This window comes from Manacus candei, unplaced genomic scaffold (genome assembly GCF_025592945.1).
Source record: "Manacus candei isolate 608988 ecotype Guabito, Panama unplaced genomic scaffold, ASM2559294v1 h1tg000008l, whole genome shotgun sequence".
NCBI classification, from domain to species: domain Eukaryota; kingdom Metazoa; phylum Chordata; class Aves; order Passeriformes; family Pipridae; genus Manacus; species Manacus candei.
Window position 1 is genome coordinate 14,159,995 of NW_026138056.1, and position 20,215 is coordinate 14,180,209.

Consider the following 20,215-nt stretch of genomic DNA (forward strand, 5'->3'; position numbering starts at 1 on the left):
CAATCCACAACTACCATCTCCTATACTTTGTCACTGAAGCCCACAACAGATGAAGTCACACGGGATTACTTACTCAGGGTCCCACATAATTATCAGATAAAGTCACCTCTCAATTCTGATTTTTGAGATTATAGAAGCAAAAGCAGCTTAAAAGTAACAGCAAGGTGGAACAGCGTTTAAGGATTTTAACTATGCTACACATACTTAAAAGGCCTTCTTTCCTGTTTTCCAGTATATCGTACCTGGTGACACTTCCAAGGAGAGTCCATAGCCAGTGTTTCAGAAAAGCATATCGATCAAACATACCTGAAGAAGTTTATTCATTTACTTCCAGAAAATTCTGAAAAATAATTTGTCTCCAGCTGAAGTACCCCCCAAAATTACTTGCATACCTCTAACCATCTGACACTTTAATAGCTGTAAGGTACAAATAAAAATAAGGATAACTGATGATTCCTGAGAAAACCAATTTCCTATTTAATGTCAGGAGAAATATGGATGAATCCTTCTATTCCCATTCTAGTAATCCATATATAAGGAAGAAAGATTACGATATTCAACAGAATAGCAACTCTGTCTTGGGAAAGTATGCAAAGATATTGAGTCATTTAGCCTAACAAAATCAAAAGCTGAAAGCATATAAATACCAAAAAAAGGGAAAACACTTTGCTAGTCTAGAACTTCATCCTGTCCCAGCCCAACCTGATATATTAGACAGGTGTAATCCTTCCTTTTTCTGTTACTTTAGGGTTCTGAGCACTAGAAAAATGAGCACTTTGTCTAGAAACAAAACACAAAGATGATATGTTTTCCACAGAACCTCAGAATAAACAAACCAACACAATCTTTAGAACATTATATTTCATAAAAGACAATGATAAAAAAGTACAAACATTTTCATGAACAACAAAAATAAAAAAAAAAAAAGCTATGATAGTACACAGGAAATTCCCAGCATTTGTTTCAGTGCATTTCTCATTAAGCCTATTTTATATACCTTTACAAATAAAATAATCTCAGGTACACTTCCTCTTGCTGATATGCAATAGATCCTTTCAGTTTTTTTAAAGAACTGGTTCATTAGTGACCCACTACAACACAGTCATCAGTAAACATAACAATAGAAAAATAGACTGTCAAGATCCAAAAAAGGGCATTTTGCACTTGCTTTTCAATATACTGTCTATTGCAAAATGGACTTTATGTTTTATAAGCTCTGACTTAAATTTAAAATATAGAAAATGGGCTTAAGAGTATCTTAGCATATCAACCAGATTCCAATCTTAATACTTCTCTAATGGTTTTACTTGTTAGTTTGCAAGACCTTTAGAATCTTGTAAAAGACACCCTTTTTCATCTCCCTCCATGTTCCCTCCTTGAAGAGATGTCCTTAATTTGCACTGTCAGCAATGCAAAAGCCAATGTGATTGGCTTCTTTCTACATTTTACAAGAATCATGAAAATATCAAAAGGAATGTGCACAACTCTTAGTTCTGCATCATATTTATTTTGTTTGAAGGCACTGTCTATGTTAAAATTCACTACAGAATAGTACTGAGTTCAAGCAGGTAGTATACAAACACTATTGTGATGTAATTTAAGATGGCAACTTTTAAAACTTCCCAACAAAATGATAAAAGGTACTTAGGGAATAGTGTTGGTCAGCAATTCATAATTTAACATCCATCACTTTGGGCACCAAAATGTAAACGTTTTAAGAACTCAGCTATATGTCACAATTCATTCACGTACTGGTTTAAATCACATTTTTCTAGGACCATACATGATCAATCACTTAAAGCTGTAAAGTTACATTAGTTCAGCCACAGCAAATGTGTAATATAGTATGTATATATGTAAGTATATATACATATATATGAATTAGATTTTTTTTAAAATTGCACATAAATTTCACAGAATGCCTAGCAAATGGGCACAAAAGCATGCTTCAGAAAACAGTACAGACCTATGGTACCAAAAGATGCTTCATAATCATAGGTGTGAAACTGAAGGTGAAATTGTACTGAAAACCAGAAATCACATCAAAATTACATCAAGGATTTAAAAATTTATTCAACTGTTCTTAAAGAATAGTATTAGTCTGCTATGAAATGACTAATTTTATTTTGAAGATATAATTGTTCATACACTGTATTATCTCCCCTTTCTCCATATGCTTCAAAATGTTCTATATAATCAGTTATAGAAAAATCTATTAGGAGGTGATTGAACCACTTCAGCATGCTTTTGAAGGATGTTTTCTTCACTTTATGCTTTTAGATATTTTCACTGTATTACCTCATTCCTAAAGCATATTAGATTAACTGGCAGATTTTAAGGTAATTCCAATATGGTATAAAATATCCCTTACGATTGTTCTCAACTACTTAAATTAAATAATTGTATTTCTACTAAATATTCGGGACGTCTACAACTAAGCTCATAACTTCACTGAAGAATGGCTAAGGGCAGAATTTGCTGCTGTGATGTCAAAGTAATAAAAGATGTTTAAGGCAAACTTAAAATATACAAAGCACCACACCATCTGTGGCAGCAATTCAGGAAACTAACACATAGTAATGACTTAAAGTTAGTATTCTTTGTCAACACTCTTGAAGAACACTCTATGGATAAACAATCCTTATTATATATACTGTTTCCCATTCTTCATGGGAGCAGAAGTCAGTCTTTGGTTCCTAAGGAGTTGAGTAACCTTGACAAACAAAACACTTTAGTAGATCTTGGTCAATATCTTTGCATTAACATAGAAAATAAATCACCTGGCCCTTTCCCTTAGTATCAATAAGGGATGTAAAAAAATATTAGGAAAAGATAATAATGCTTAGCAGTGGAAAAATTTTCTGTAGCATAACAATACAAGCAAAGAGAAAATAAGAAGATACATTTTTCATTTTAAGTTGAGGAGAGAGGCTCATAGTTACTCATACATATAACACCACAAAAATAGAGAAACAGACAGGACCAATCCTTAGCAGGACTGCACAACCTCAATCTCATTGACAGTCATCGACTCGAGGATACTTAGTGCATCACAGAAGCACGAAGCACCCTGCCAGAATAGGCCCTCAAATAGCTATATTGAATAATGTATTATGAGTGGAATTTTAAAAAGCACTTGGGATTGGCCTGCTTTCAGTTCCGCTTTCGGCATCATCGTCCCCATCAGCAGAACAGTGTGACCAACACCGTGGTTCTGAAAATCCCACACTGCAAGCATTAGAACTATTAGAACTATGTTTTATTATTCTCTTAAAAATCTAACTTTGATATCCTTCCAATGAAGACACATTTTTGGCTCTTCTGATTTTGGAGGAATAAAAGTGCTGTTTACTAGGATTCTTTTTTTTTTGAAAAAGAACAATACCAAAATACTGTACGCATTCAGACACATTGTTTTAGGCATTAAAATCCCTGACATTGACACAAGTGGCACACTTGGAAACAGTTAGAGTTCCTTAGATCATAATATGCAACAAGCGCAAGATCTTCTGTAATACACATGCAATATGCATATAAATAGACTTTAGATGGCAGGCAGGGTATCGTACAATTTTGTTGGCAATAAATAAAATTAAAAGCTTTTTTCCTAGCAAGTTCATATATGAAATTGATTTTTCTATATAGATATGCAGGAGGCCTAGAGCTCAAAACTAGTATAACAGTTTACAGTCATAGCTGGCCAACAATTAATATTTCCTTCATTTTACATAAGGTATAACCTTTTTACAAGCATACTTACATTTTACACTTGTTCTTTCATGCTAATAAAAACATTCCTATAGAATTCAAACAAGAACACACTCAAATACATACTGAAGCATAAAATATTGAACAATTGAAAAGCAATGTACACACATTCATTTACATCACATATTTACAAAACACATTTAAAAAGAAACAAGAGCATTCATTTAAATACGAGGGGGGTGGCAGTTTAGTATAAAAAAATTCCTGGAAGAGGCTTCTGTCCTTACTTCCAGAGAAGCTACAAGTGTGTTTCCTACAGTCTATTTAGTTGAATGGTTAAGATAGAGAATATGAAGAGTGAAGGCTTGAACAGTAGTCTCATGCTGTAAACATCTGAGTGGTAGCTGCTGGCTTTTCTTTCAGAACAAAATGCATGGTACATACAATAATTTCTCATCTCAAATATGCATCATCAAATGGTCAAAGAACTCTAATTCTAAACTGCTGTTTGTTGGGTTTGTTTTGGTTTGGTTTACAGTGTCTATTAGTAGCTTCCAGTGTTAAAAGTTTATTCTGGTAAGGTAGCTTGTCATTCCACTTCCATCAATAGTCTCTAACAGGAGCAAGTTCTGGTATGAGATTAACAGTTATATTTTTATACAACCTACTGACAAGTATTTTAGGAGTATATACTAAATTGTTCAATCCATCAATATACTGACGTTCTCTGGAATACCTCAGAAGTTTATATCTGCAGAGGGAGTTGGAAGAAGAAAATATGAGAAAGATTTGCAAGAAACAATTTAATTATGTCAGACACGACACTGTGACAGTCATTTCATTTTGAAATACATCTGAAGTTCTCAAACTACCTTTCTGCCCTTTGAAATTACCAAATTACCTACCTAAGCTTTGAAAGCAAGATTTTAAAGATTTTTAATACATTTAGATTTTATGGTCACATACACAAGTCAATATTAAGACTAAATAACAAAGGAGGTATTTAATATGTATACTTTTTATGGTCCCAAACTAAGCAGATTTTTAAAGATTATTCAATTTCTTCATGTTGTTTTGTAATAAAACTCAACTGGGGAGCTCAGGGAAATATTTAGAAACCTTCACTGGTCATCATTACACATTTAAATGCCTAAATTGTTTTTCATTTCATTCTTAAGACTCCCGCATTTGCAAACATCTAAATTTGAGGTGATTAAAAAAACTGGTTCCCCTCCACCAAATTACCAATTTATACATTTTAGTTTCATATAACAGATTTACTCATGTCTACTGTACATGTTTATTTTAAAATTATGAATAAAACAGAAAAAAGATGTTCCCAAAAAGAGACACCCACTGAAAACAGAATTGAGCAGTAATTCTAATTACCTGAGAACACACATCATAAACCCTCTATTTTGTGTTTCACGTTCTAACTTTTACATTCAGCTCATCTGCTGCATTCTGGTTGCTATTCCAGTCTAGGGGAGCCAGAACCTACTGGCCACCTCAAGTGTTTTGCATGTTTGTGGCAAAAGAAAGGAATCTCAAAAGGAAAATTTATGTCAACGTATGCAGGAAATGAGAAGACCCACATCTCAGAAAATAATGAAAGATGATGGAAGAAACCAATCCTTGAGGAGTTTTAAAGTCTGTTTTCATGCAGGAGTCGCTTGCCCTAGCTGTACTCTTTCCTTTTGAAAAATATCCAAATTAACCAACTGATGGAGCCCTGCCAGCACTAATGCCCAAACTATTATGAACAATAACATTCTGCATCAGAGATTAGGATGATAATATCTTCTGACACATAAAGCCAGTCTCTTGCACAGTTAAATAAGAAATATCTGAACAGCAAACATAATGTGTTTAAGTATACAGTTTAGCACCAAATAACACTGATAAGCACTGACTGCTTATTCATATGCATGGATATAAGAAAAAAATTTACATGTTTAGAGGTAGTATTTGAACATTTCTCTGTTATTCTTACCGTCCTAAAAACTGGACTTCACCTCTGTGATGATGAGGAATGGATTTGTACTTCCCTAAATCTCCCTCTGGTCTTGTTACATTGTATCCAGCATAGTGAACCCTGCAGTATAATACATTAACATTTGTAAAAACATCTTAAAACTCTTCATACAAGTTATAGCAAAAGTGAAAAATATGCATCAACTATTTTAGAGTCAAGTCTTTGCATTCAGTGACATTCTCATCCTAAAAACCTCATAACACTCCTAAACCAACAGCTAAAAAAGCTGGTAAAACAAAGCACAAAATAATAATAATAATAATAATAATAATAATAATAATAATAATAATAATAATAATAATAATAATAATAATAATAATAATAATAAATTTCATATTTGGTATTTCCTGCTTGTTCTTAAAGCTCAACAGCATAAAAACATTAAAACTGCAAGAAAAAAAGAATAAAAACAAATCTGTCCTTTAAAAGATACCTCTTTATATATAAACTCATGCAGACACTTCATTTCAACAGATCAATTTGAACATTTTAGATATATTTACTGGGAGCAGTTCGCTGTCCATGAGCATTGCTGTCCATTGTCCAATCTGGGACTATCAATATATTCACAAATTAACCTCTCTCTCAAACACTGCTCCTAAGATAGGAAACTCATCTACATGTCTCTGGGACAGTATTCCATAATGCTAGCAGCAAGGAAGATGTAAATTAAAGGTAACACACAGAAGACTAGAAGGAATGGGATTAAATATGCTTAGTATTGTTAACTGTTACAAGACCCATCTCTTAAAAACCTGCTAACTGTCCCCAGGCCAAGAAAAAGAACATCATACTTATGCCTTCAAATGGTATAGTCTGATATTTCTGAAGTAAACTCTTTAGAATTAGAATTTACTCATTTAAAACAAATTACAAAAAGGTAGCAAGTGACAGAAAAAAAGCACCTAATTGGTCTCGAAGGGTGGATACTACAGAACAGCGAGAAAGACCTAAGCGTTGAACACTCACCTGTTCCAAAGATCATCATCCTCTCCACCCCACCCCCAAAAGGCATTTGGAAAACCATTGATCTTCTTGAATTGTTCCACTGTCAGGCCACTTACACCACCGAAGAACTCATTGTATGGAAGGCTGAAAACAAAAGACAAACTCTATATTATTAGCTGAACTTTGATAGGTAGCCCTGTCTTTGAACAATACCTTTCCAAAAAACAAGAACTCCAAACTAAGGACATGAACAGATGCTGCATGTATTCACTATGGGACACTAGTTGCTGGAAATTGCTGGCATTAAGTAACATACACCAAGATGAACAAAAGGTTTGCAATAAAGTCTGATTTGCATAAAAGGTGCTCTTACACTTTAGTATCATCAGATGAAACAAAAATCTATCTGTATTTCAGATGGTTGATTTAGACTCATAGCTGAAGTGTTAAGTGAAGTCCTGAAACTATTTGCATTTTGACACTATTCAACTCAAACCGCACCTCTTTAATCAACTGAAAAATTACACATCAGTAACGCATCAATTAAATAATTTTAATTCATCACTATATTCTACAGAACTGTTAAAACTTGAAACAGTTTAACAGTACATATTCAACTACAGTGAATGACATACTTATTTAAAAACATTTTCCAGATTTTAGAAGATAAACTTTTAAATCAAAGGGATCTGCAGGCTTTTCTGTAAGCAACAGTAACTGCTAGCACATACTATTAAGTAATAAGCAGTTGGGCAACATGAACAGCCACTGTACCTATTAACATACTAAGCCCCAGTCAATGTGATTTCCAGTCCTCAAAACACTTTGTCAATCTAAAAAAAAAATAGAATATTTAAGTATCTATATTTACTACCATCAATATTGACTTGCATCCTTAACCCAGAAGCTGTTACAGTAAAGTGTGTTCCTCTTTCACAAGCAGCACGCCGCTTCATAAAATAAAAGTCTCTCAGGAGATGCTTCCAAATCTGGAACCTTCAAGGAGTTAAGACTATCTACAAAAAGATTTACCATTGCTTAGGACACAATTGCCACACTGAAGGACAAATAACTCCAGAATGCAAGGGAGAAGAAAAAGAAATAGAGTCATGTAACTTCTGATCTCTGTGGTAACACAGGATTGAACCAAATCTTAATAGCTTTTGAGGAAGGTTGCTATTATAATCTCTTTCAACATTTAACTGAAATAACAGGTGTTCTAACCCACCCCTCAGGAAAAAAAACCCTACACATACCTCCAAAACAACCAACAAAAAAGGACCATCAACCCAAAACCAGAACCAACTGGAGTATGACAGTTAATGGCACTGTTTGAGGTTTTTATTCATATGTATGTATGTGTGTGCAGTACACATGCACTTTTTTTGTATATATACATAAACATATTTATGTTTGTATTTTATAAATCTGGATTTATTTATACATTTATCAATTTTGTAAATACCTATTTAGACATTTTATAAATGTATATATAAATATATAAGGTGTTTTGTAAACACATATAAAGATAGATGACATCTCTTCTATATTTATATATGTTAATTTATATATTTTTAAATACATATGAAATCTTTAAACATTTGACTGCTGATTGGCTGACAGCCTCAAGTCCACAGACAGAGCCGTGGTTTCAATGCACTTGTTTTCATCTGTTAGTTGACCAGGTTGTCAACTCGATTAACTTCACCAATAAAGTTCAGGATAGCAAATACATGCATGTAGCAAGCAATAAGCTACAGCTTTATGTGAAGTGATTCAAAGAATGTCATGAGATAGCAAAGTGTTAAAAAGCAAGTGACACATCATTAATGTAAAATGGTAGAAGGAAAGGAAGTAACAAAACTGCAGGTCCCATTACATTCATCGAATGTCAATAGAGACAGAATACAATAAACATAATGGTCTAGCAGTAAGAAAATCTCCTGCTTAAAAAGCAGTACGAAGCAGAAATAAATACCAGAGTTATGAGAAAATTAAGAAAGACCTTTTTCCTGTGGTATTTTGATGCAGATTATCTGCTTGTCTTTTGTAACAGCCAGTACAAGGGCTTATATAGCCAGAAAAGATTTCTAGTAAGTTAGGTAAGCTTTTCCCCCTTGACACACAAATCTTTTCTTTTTTTTTCAAGATCAACCTCACTGCAAAAAGTTCAACACCAGAAATTATAAATAATGCCTTCTAATTAGTAATATATCAAATGTAGACATTAAACTTAAATCTTCCTTTTAATAACTAAATATTAATTTCTGTAAATAGCATGGTAGGAGGATGTTTTATTGTTTTCTCCTCCTGCACTTATTGTCCCAAAATTCATACCTGTCTTAAAAATATTTCTGTGCATTTAAGAAACAGCATGAATAAAGCGTTACATACATGTACATGTATTTGTCCAGCTTTGCTGCAAAATGGCGTGGCATTTCTCCACATCCATAATAATTTCTGTCATTTTCAGGTAAGTGATCCACGTCATGAAATATTATGCAGTCCCAGACAGCATCCTTCATAGCCTCTTTGAAGCCAACATTAAAGAGCATTGCACGGTTAAAAGGTTGTGTACCTGTCTTCAAACAGAAAACAAAGGAGATATTGTAAAAATCGAGAAGGGACAAAATTTCAATACTATGAGAAACACATATTCTAACCAACCCCCCTCCCCCAACACACACACACAGAGAAGTATTGACAAAGATGCCTCTTTTGACCAGCTGGTAATGCTGAGTTTGATGCACCCCAAAATGGGGTTTGCCCTCCTGGCACACACTGCTGGCTCATGTTGAACCTCCTGCCAAACAGCATCCCCCTACGTCTCTAAGCAGGGCTGCTCTCCAGTCACTCCTCTCCCAGTCTACACTTGTGCCTGGCTTTACTTTGTCCTAGGTGCAGAATCCAGCATTTTGCCTTTTTAAATTTCATCCCATTAATCACTGACCAATGCTCCAATTTATCTAGATCTCTCTGCATCCCATCCCTCAAAAGTCAACAGTACCTCTCAGTTTCGTATGATCACCAAACTTGCTAATGGTGCGCTCAGCTCCTGCATCCACTGAACAGAACTGACCCTAGAACTGAGCCCTGAGGAACACTGCTAGCGACCTATTTTTTTTCCCCTTGAAAACTTCCAATGACAACACATTCTAAGAGGTCATGTTACCCCTATAAAATATCAGCCCATATTTGAAGAAAAGCATGATATATCTGGCCACTGCTTAAACTGGGGAATGGAGATGAACTTTCCTTTTTCATTTAAAGGAGTAGAACAGTTGAGTAACAATTTCTAAATTCGAGATTCATCCAACTCTTGGTAAGAATATCATATCCCTTTCAGTAAGGGATCTTGAGAAGTCACTTTTCAAGTAAATGCTGTTACCTGTTCAACAACATAGAAGGCAAATTCCAGACGTTGTTTCTGCAACATAGGTATCAGATGACGGAAAAAAATTGGAAGATGCTCATGGCGATTCCGAAAAGGAATAAGGATTGCCACCTTAAAAAATTACATATATATACATATATATATAAAGCTATTATATCAGCATTTTAAAATTTTAATATTTCAATACAGATCAAGTTTCCCGTGGCTTACATAGGCTTTTCAACTTTCACATTTAAATTGGTTGGGTGTTTTACACTTTGGTTTCCGCTAGGAAAGCGTGTTGGAAATTTGCTCAAACAATTAAGAAAAAAATATGAATAAAGTATAAATAAGATTTTCCTTTTATGTTACCTTTCTTCTAGTTATACTTCAAGCAACAGACACAGGACAGGTTTGCCTCCATATGATGAAATGTTTAGTAACCACAGTTAACGAGCCTTTAAAAGTCCCTGATAATTCATTTCAAATTTTTCCCAGAGTTATAGTTTCTTCTAGAGCACAGATGGCATAATACTTATACTATAACATAGTATATAATTTATTTATTTATATACATAAATAAATAAATATATGTCAGCAAAAGACTAAGTGCTTGCAATGGTAAACTGTTCTCATGTACCAAGAAGAAAAAATAAGACAAAACCAAAAATCAGCATCTCACCTTCCACCGTGGCTTACAGTCTTTTGGTTTCCAGTGCCCCCCTGGTTCAATGTCTAAATCTTTTGAAAAGAGTTGTTGAATTTCATCAAAACTAATTTCACTCATATTGACATCAATAAGGCCTCCTAAAGAGAGGACAAAAACCCTATTATTTATTCATTTCAATTAAGACAACTGATGTAACACTACATGTTACACCATAGACAAATGGCATCCAAAATTTGTAGTTACACTGCCTATGTATTACACTGGAGGACGATTTATACTGTCCTCCTAATATTCAATTTTTACAGAATGAATTTCAGTGTTTCCCAGTAAAAACAGTCCTTCCATAAGACCTATAAACAAAATACTCTTATCAGAGGACACAGAACAAGCAAAGTCATTTGAATTCTGTACCTATTACAGAAAATTAGGGTCACCTTTCATTTCAAGTACCACTCTGAACAATTCTACATTATCTGCACTACCGAACCTTTACTCAAATTCTGTGTGCCTTCCTACTGCACTTCCACATTAAAAGAAAATGCATCATCACTACACTAAACAAACTTCCTCAATTTAAATTCTAGATGATTATGCACATTTCATGTATAATCTTCATCCACTAACTCACCACTGTCTTCATCAAACCAATTCATAGCAGCTGACTAGATTTGAAAATTACCACCACTAGAACTAGTGAGCCCAATGGGAAAAGCATTCACAAAAGGCTACTGATGAGAGTGGAATTCAGTAAGTTATTGAATAAAGACCACAATATGGTTTTAAAAAAATCAGGTTAGTCCTTATTGTGAGAAAACACGAACACTTAGTTCCTTGATAGCTAAAAGTTGTCAATCATTAGCTTATGTATGTGCAAAAATTTCAAAACCGGAAATAATGACTTACAGTAAATACCCTCAAAAGCAGTAGAAGGAATCAAGAAAATCTGGGGAGAAGAGTAGTGTAACACTCATTAACCAGAAACTCAAGTTGTTCTTCAGCAACTACTATGCTCTAGATCATCAAACAAAGATCTTGCAATAACTATCTGACAAAACACTATAAAATATCCTACTTATTTTTGTCTAAAAATTTAAATATTTTGGTGAGGGTTGGTGTTTCAAAGTCAGTCAAAGAAATCACTCCCATTTTCTCCCGTGCCCATACCAAAAAGATCCTATTTGTGTCAAAAGATTGCTTCGTGTCACTGAATTGACTAGCTATCTAAATCTTTTTGAAAAATGGAAATTTTTGGAACATACTAGGAATAACTATGGTTTTCAGAAGAAGGCAGAAGATACTGCAAGAGCCATTTTAGTTTTGGATATGATTAAATATAGTACTTCTTGTAAATGAAGAAGGTAACTTTTTAAAGTAAAATTATAGGGGGGAAAGTATCAAGAACAGTATAAAATGGAAATCTTTCAAGTGCAGATTTAAAGAAACCCGCATTTATATAATTATTTTAGAAGAAAAAGTTAACCTGGCACTCACTATAGAAACCTGTATAAATATATAACAGAACAAGCTAATCCTACAGAGATTTACATAAAAATTTGAAAAGAATTAAAAATAATCATAAAAAAAAAAAGCTTGGATGATCATTTTTGTTGTCTGAAACACTTCAATAACCTGAAAGAGAAATCTTACAAAATGTAGAATCAAGGTCAATCAACAAAGTAAATGAAAAAAATAAAAATCACTAAATCAATTTCAACTACCAAGAGACAGAGAAGCAAAAAGAGCCTTTCAGTTTATGTACAGAATCTAATAGGAAAAGAAAGATAAACAAAAGTCAATTACTACACCAGAAAAGGAAGACAATGACATACAATATGATGTGACTCAGATGGCTTAGTCTCCTGAGAAAAGTTTAGATGTGATCTAGCTGCTTACAGAGTTTAAATTTAAAATTAAGAAAAAAAATCAAATGGTAAAACAGTATTTAGATAAGGGAGGTGCTTCTAACTTCATGCAACATGAAGGAATTCCTTCTAGACTGTTTAAAAAGTAGCTATAGTAAAACCTGAAGTATATGTACTAACTATCAAAAGTACACAGAAGGTGGGTGAATAGAATTCAGTACTTTTTCCCTGTCATTGGTGGAGGCAGGAGAAGGCACCTCTGTAAGTATCTGGGCTTAGTATTCACTACTTCCATTAGTGTCTAGCAAGCTGCAATAAGACATATTTATACAACTCACAAAAAAAGAAAGCTGAGGAAGCAAAAAGCATTTTGAAGAAGAGAATCAGAAAGCAAAATGATTTCAACAAATCAGATACATACAGAAATCAATAGAGTGAAATTAATTAAAAAAAAAAAGTATGGATTGTTACTGAAAGAGAAATGAAGCATACAGAGACAAAACAGGAAATACCTGGCTATGCTGCAGTACCTAGAAAGATATTTTTACAGTTTGTAATGCATTTCCTATTAATATGAGCTAATGCAATAAAATGCAATTGCACAAAAATAGCAAATCTCACCCTGGAATATGTTAACTGCTGTTACATGAAAGACAGAGAAGGTAATTACTACTCTCTTTTGTAACTAGGGTTTTACCCAGTTACAATGCTTTAAAAAGAAATCAAATTAGAAATAGTCTACAGTACAAAAAATCAAGATGACAAGAGCTTTAAAAACTATGTAGTCTAGAAAGGTTTCAATTATCAGTTTATCTACAAAGGAAGACATCTTGTACTGCTTCTATCTTGAAGTAGAGGTGTCTTGCTTATGAATTACAACAGCAGTGCTCAACCAGTGGGTTATAACCTGAAAGACTGAGTCACACACAAAATGCAATAGTTGTTCCTATTTTAAGAGCATATGTACTTGGGACATAACATGATTTTACCATACTCCTTTCATGATACAAATTTGGCAAGTTGATGTAAAGAAGAGAAGTTGACTTCTATAATAATCTTAGACTATTAAGCATGTCAAAATATACATGATCCAAGAATCCTTCTTCCCTGGCTATCTCAGGACTACCTACAACATTTCATTGCATTAAATGGTCTTCAGAGAAGTTTGAGTTAGATTATAATTAAACATAGAGATGATGATTAAAAAGGTATACATGAAAACCAACGGGTAAAACATATATCCCTTTGCTGAACAGCAACTTATCCAGTGAATTATTTTCTATTAAAATTATTATTTCTCTATTAAATTAAACATGAAAGAATAAGTACAAAGCAATTACTGACAAAAAAAAAAAAAAAGAAAAGATGGTAAAGAGAGAGCAGCAACAAGGAGACCTATAGAGAAATTCTAGTAGAATTACATATGGCAAACATGGCTGATAGTAACAATGGCAGAGCACAATGCTTCCCTACTCTGACAATTCTGAACCCCTGGCAGTTTAAAACAAACTGCATCAAAGATTTAAGATAACACACCGTAAGTAAGCTGAGCTATAAGGCACCTAAGTACCTTCTGACTTGCCTCATTCCTCCACTCCTGGACAACAGACTAACGCACAAGTAGAACCAGTAGTTTTGAACTAATCTCATAGAATTCCAACCGCTTAATCCCTTGAAAGTGCCATTAAAAATACTAACTTATATGCATTTGTCAATTATTTGTTTATATGTAAAATATTATATAAAAATGTGATATTGAAAATCAAACCCCACGTCTGGAGGGAAACAGGCTGAAATAAGGATATTATCACACCGTGGGGCTAATTACTATGTGGCTTAAGACAGTTTTCTATATGATTTTGTTTCATAAGAAACAGTAACTGATCTATACTTTTGGCTCCATGTCTGTATATTTAAAATGTTAAGAGACAAAGTTTAGAATCTGGCAGTATTGAAAAGACACACAGACAACATACACTGTTTCTGTATTCTTCAACAGATAAACTTCTCAGTCAAGATAAAAAAAAATTATCATGGAATCTAGATTATCCTAATAAAATCCACTATTTTTCTTTGAAGAAAAATAAGTCAATTCCTTTTGGCTGTCAGCAACATTGTTGGTATGATATGGACCTGAACTGCTATATTAAATACTTAATTACTTGTTCATGCTGAATGACAACCCATAGATTAGGTCAGCTGTTAGTCTAAGAGTTTAGAATTCTGGAATGCATCACAAATAGCTTCAGAAACTATTTGAAATTTTCTCTCTTATAGATCGGTAGTTTAATTATTTGATTTTAGATACTGCAAGTAAAATAACCACATTAATGTAACAGATACTGCCGGTTACTAACAAACTCACTTCTAGTAACATATTTACACTTATTTACAGAGAGTTGTTGATTCTTCTTCTCTAGCTGGTACATACTGACACCAAATGAGACAGTTCTATTTAAGTAATTATCTTGGAGAGATTTACTAATGCTACCATTAGTTCTTCACTCAAAAATACTGTCTGTCTACAAAACATTTACCAGAACTGAAGTAATTCAATGGATTACTGACTCAAGTTCTGATTTCTTCCAAATGCAGAGGCCAAAAAAAAGTATTTAATTGTCCTTTGCTTCCTACAGCAACTCCGATAATCTCACAACAGTTCCTAACAGAGAAAGAAGCTGAAAACTCAGTAGTGGTTTCTATGGAGGAAGTTTGTTTCAGTCAAAGGACTGCAATTTTATTGAGGTTAAATATCAGAACAATTTATAATAGTAAACTATCAATGGTGAAGGTCAATGTAAAGCAGTCAGCACCTGAACTGATTTGCCTCTTTCTTTTTAGTGTTTTAAGCAGGTCAGTATTTAACAGCTGTTAGGTACCTACCTAACCCTTCCTGGTTTTAAAGGATTGCTTTCTCTACAAGCTGGAGGAGAGCAAACAATGTCCATAATTTTGTCTGAACCTGAACAATGGCAAGTTTGCAGGAAAGGGGAATTCACATGATAGCTTACAGTTTTTAACAAGAACTTTTAAGAATATTCCCAAACAAAGCTATACAAAGCTATACTTTTTTTATAGCAAAGGAAGGACTCCTCTCTCTGAGCAGCCGAAGAAACAACCTGGATGAACTTACAGTAATCCTCACTCCCTGTCTCCCTGTGCTGCTGGGGGAGAGGAGGTAGAACCTGAGAAGGAGGGAGGGGTGGAAAAGGTGTTTTTAAGATTTATTTCACTTCTCATTATCCTGCTCTGATTTTGTTAGTAATAAATTTAATTAATATCCCTATTTCAAGTCTGTTCTGCCCATGACAGTAATCAGTCAGTGATCTCCCCGTCCTTATCTCAACTCATTAATCCTTAGTTATAGTTCCTCTTTTCTGTCCAATTGGAGAGGGAAGAGATAAAGTGGCTGTGGTGGGCACCTGGCATCAAGCTAGGGTCAACCCACTAAACCTATTTAATAGCTTGGGATCTTAAACATCTGCATTTGAAAGTCTTATTTTAAAATTTCCTGAGGATCTCAACTTTTCATTTGTTTTGTAAGTACTAATCCCTCATGGCAGGGCTTTGGCATTTTCTTACCTCTATCAATTCTCACTTCACTACACCATCCTGTTCAGTTTCCTACATATTGGTCTAATTGTGATTACCTGATAAAGATTTGAGAATTGGTTTCTGACTCAGGAATCTTTCTATTAGGAATACCATTTCAAAAAAGCAAATTTTTAACTATTCCTCAATATATGCAACTGTGAATAAGTACTTAACATGAATTTCAAGTATTCTTACATATTAATAAAAACATTTATTTTTTAATTTGTAGAAACTAAAATTATTTATAAATAAAATTTAAAACACATTAACTGTCACACTAGGCACATGATGTGACTCTTGAGGATGGTCCTGTGCAGGGCTGAGTTGGACCAATGATCTTTGTGGGTCCCTTCCAACTTGGGATACTCTGTGATTCTATGATTAGTAAAGAGGTCAAAAGTAACACATTAGTAACAGGCAAACTTCTGATAAGCATCATTGTCCATTATCAGATGCATTTTATTCATCCTTGCAATTACGTTTTCTACTAAAATAACTGTATTTTGTATGAAGTACTATTCAATTTATTAGATAAACACCAAGGTCAGTTTAAAACTTACTCATATAAGGCAGCTTCTCCGGACAAGCCTGGTAAGGAGAGTAGGTGAAGTTCTCTGGAAGATACATTGTTGTTTGAGCAACGCAGTCACTAGAATTGTTTCCTTCAGGATAATCTTAAAAAGAAGAGTTGATTTTTGTAAAAACTTATGTTATCCACTGAATTTGTAACACCATCATGCAGCTGAGAGCATTAACTTTGTAAGCAGCAAATTCATAGCAGCATGATTAAAAAAGCATTTTACTGCACTAAAGGAAGAATAACTAAATGATGGTATCTTTGTTACAGCTGTGACAAGTATTTCTTTCAAAATTACACTGATAAAGAGTAACTATTTGACCTTTACTCCAGTTACAGAGAAGTAGGACTTAGGTCCAAATTTTCCTAATCAAGCTATGTCATTACTGTTTGGCATTTTTTTAAAAAGTTCATTTAAAAATGAAATTAAATAAGAAATATTCTTACCTGTCCCATTCAGTGTAGTATTTTTGTTAGTGTACAATCTGATCATGTGTCCTATTGTTTTTACATTTTCTCTCAACATTATACCACGAGCTTGCACCATAAAGAGATACGTGTTTGCTGATAAAAAAAAGCAATTTTGAATTTGAATTAAAAGAAAGTATTTCCAAATTATTCTAACATACATTTATAATGTGTTCAACATTGGTTACTATGCCTGAACACATGGTTAGTGAACATTAATTCTTCAACATGAAGGTCCACAGAGTGAAACCTAACAGCAACAACACACAAGAATAAAATGGATTCATAACCACATTTCTGTATAAAGCCCAAAACTATAAAATGTCAATAGACACTTGATATGACACTTTCATTTCTTTTTAACTTACAAAAAACAACTGAGAATGACAAGAAACAATTTAATTTACCAATAAAAAAGTTTTCATATGTAGATATATCCCTCATACATACATCTTCACATCTATCATTGAAATACAGGACCAAAAAAAAGTCTAGATAATCTTTTAGTCCAATATAATGGTCCCCCTTTTTAGTCATTAGTTAACACAACTTTCAGCCAAAATGTGCTGCTATTCGTTCACCCCCAACAGCTGTTCTGTTATACAACTGCTACAAATCACTGCCAATCTCAAAGTATTAATGTTTGGTAATTATACATGAAATATTTATTATTGACATCAAGGGTGAGTAAATCAACATTCTGAGTAATTAAATGACTCACTACCAACAACAGCATGAAATATTCTTCTGTGTCAGCCACGCACCCAAAGCCCCAAATCTGATCTCAAGACATTTCCTTGTCTTAAACAGAAAGAAGTAAGGTAGAAATGAAGCTGCATTTATAACTGAGCAAGCAAATGTCTATCCAGGACTCACAGAGCTCAGAAACTATTGCAAAGGGAGGGACAAATTTCCTTTACGGAACAGTTTTTACGCTGGGTAGCAAAGAGGGTCAAAGGGATCATCTGTCACTTCACTTTAAGCTCTCAGTTGCCAGAGGGATACTTGGCTTGCTGTAATTAGTAATCACCCTAACAAAACAAAAAAAAAGTGCTCAGAGTCTTTGGAGGAAAGAACTAAACATACCAGAGGGAAAAAAAAAAAGTTAGAATATTATCTCAGGAACTCCACTTCATCAGATGACTCAGCACCAGTGGCATGAGAGATCAACTGATAACTTCTACAGCCCAACACAGAAACCAGAGCTCTAGAGTACTGCATATAAAGGACTCTGACATTTCCAGAGGAAAATATATTGATTAATTCCACCACAGTAGCAAACAATCCTACTGACACCTAAAGAGATACAAACACCAACATAATCTGTCAAGGAATATTATTTGCAAGCCCTACAATAATAGGGGTTTTTTTAAAGAATTGAGGGGGGGTTCTCACTTTCAAAAACTCCTTATCAAAACAAGGAATATTAGTGGCTCTGAATATCCCAGGTGCTATGCATGGCATGTAATTCCATCAAACCCGTTGCCAGCATGACTACTTGTTTTGGTTAACAAGAGTTTACATGTGTATAAAAGTTACTCAGCTGCTAGGATCCTGAAGTTGTCTCAACACTTCCTGGCCACTAAAACAGAAACAAAAGAAAACAAGAAAACTACAACCTTAGCCTGATGAGGCTAAGTGGATTTTTGCCATTCAAATAGGACAAAAATTTCCTAATTACCAAAGAATTATTTTCTTCAAATTTTAACACATTTCAAATTGGTATCATCCCCCTTCTTTTCCCCATGTATGTTCCCTCTCATAAGTACAGCTCTTCTCTTCTATATTTTCCTATTCCAACACTAAAATAATGTTATTTTGTAATATAAACCACTTAGCAAATACTGATATCAGAGATAACCTCTGGAGACTGTACACTATATTCTGCTTTTTAGCATGATACCAAAAGCCAAAGTCACCTGAGTTTCCATCTCTGCAGAACAGCAGGTTTATAGAAGTATGATATTAATTCACATATATGAAGTGTGGTGGGTTTATCTGGCTAACAGGTAAGCCCCCATCCACTTGCTTGCTCACTCCCCTGGAGTGGGACAGGGGAAACAATCAGAAGGGCAAAGGTCTTAAGAACCTGATAAAGCACAGAACTGTGACTAAGCCTTTCAAACAAGTCCAGAACAAAGTCAAGAGGACTATGTAAGCCAGGAGGCTTGTGTGGATGAACAAGGACCTCCTGGAAAAAAATCAAACACAAAAATAGTACAGAGGGTAGAAGCAAGGACAGGTAATGCAGGAGGAATACAGAAACAATATCTGAGCATCCAGGGATGCAGTTAGGAAAGCTAAAGCTGAAGCCCAAATGGAACTGAATCTGGCCAGGGATGTCAAAGGCAACGAAAGGGTTTCTACAAGTGCATAGGTGACAAGAAGAAAACTAAGGAAAATGTGAACTCAGTGCTCAAAGTCTGCAGTACTGAATGTCACCTTTGTCTTAGTCTTGCTAGCAAGATTAATCTTCAGGAATCCCAAGTCCCAGAGACCAGGCTGGAGCAAGGAAGTTTTACCCTTGCCCTTGGTGGAAGACAATCGGGTCAGAGAACACTTAAGCAAACCAAACATGGGCCCTGATGGCATGTATCATGTGCTGAGGGAGCTGACAGATGTCATTGCACAGCCACTCTTGGCAATTTTTAATCAATCATGGTGAATGGAAGAAGTGCCCGACAGCTGGAGGAAACCAAATGTTACTCGTATTTTCAAGAAGGAGGGCCCAGGGAAGTACAGGCTGATCAGCTTCCACTTTATTCCTGGGAAGGTGATGAAGCAGCTAAACCTGGAAACCATTCTTCAGATACACGAACAACAAGAAAATTATCAGGAATAGTCAGCATGGCTTCACCAAGGAGAAGTCATGCTCTAGCAACTTAATAACCTTCTATGATGAAATGACTGGCCTGGTAGATAAGGAAAGAGCAGTGGACATTACCTGCCAGGACCTCAGTAAGGCCTTTCACACTGTATT

General features: G+C 34.4%; 1 protein-coding gene across 4 annotated transcripts in view; it reads right to left on the reverse strand.

Annotated features, from left to right (window-relative positions):
- Nucleotides 1–20,215, reverse strand: part of B4GALT6 (beta-1,4-galactosyltransferase 6) — a 44,606-nt gene that overhangs the window by 13,364 nt on the left and 11,027 nt on the right. For 2 of the 4 annotated variants that reach the window (XM_051775443.1, XM_051775457.1), the window contains exons 2-8: nt 17,215–17,331; nt 16,751–16,864; nt 10,747–10,871; nt 10,080–10,196; nt 9,086–9,273; nt 6,713–6,835; nt 5,702–5,803 (exon numbers count right to left, since the gene is read on the reverse strand). In XM_051775443.1, the coding sequence (XP_051631403.1) occupies nt 5,702–5,803; nt 6,713–6,835; nt 9,086–9,273; nt 10,080–10,196; nt 10,747–10,871; nt 16,751–16,864; nt 17,215–17,331 (886 nt within the window). Of the gene's footprint in view, nt 1–844; nt 4,460–5,701; nt 5,804–6,712; nt 6,836–9,085; nt 9,274–10,079; nt 10,197–10,746; nt 10,872–16,750; nt 16,865–17,214; nt 17,332–18,212; nt 18,267–20,215 lie in introns of those variants that run through there. The other 2 variants (XM_051775447.1, XM_051775439.1) reach the window with 2 other exon arrangements.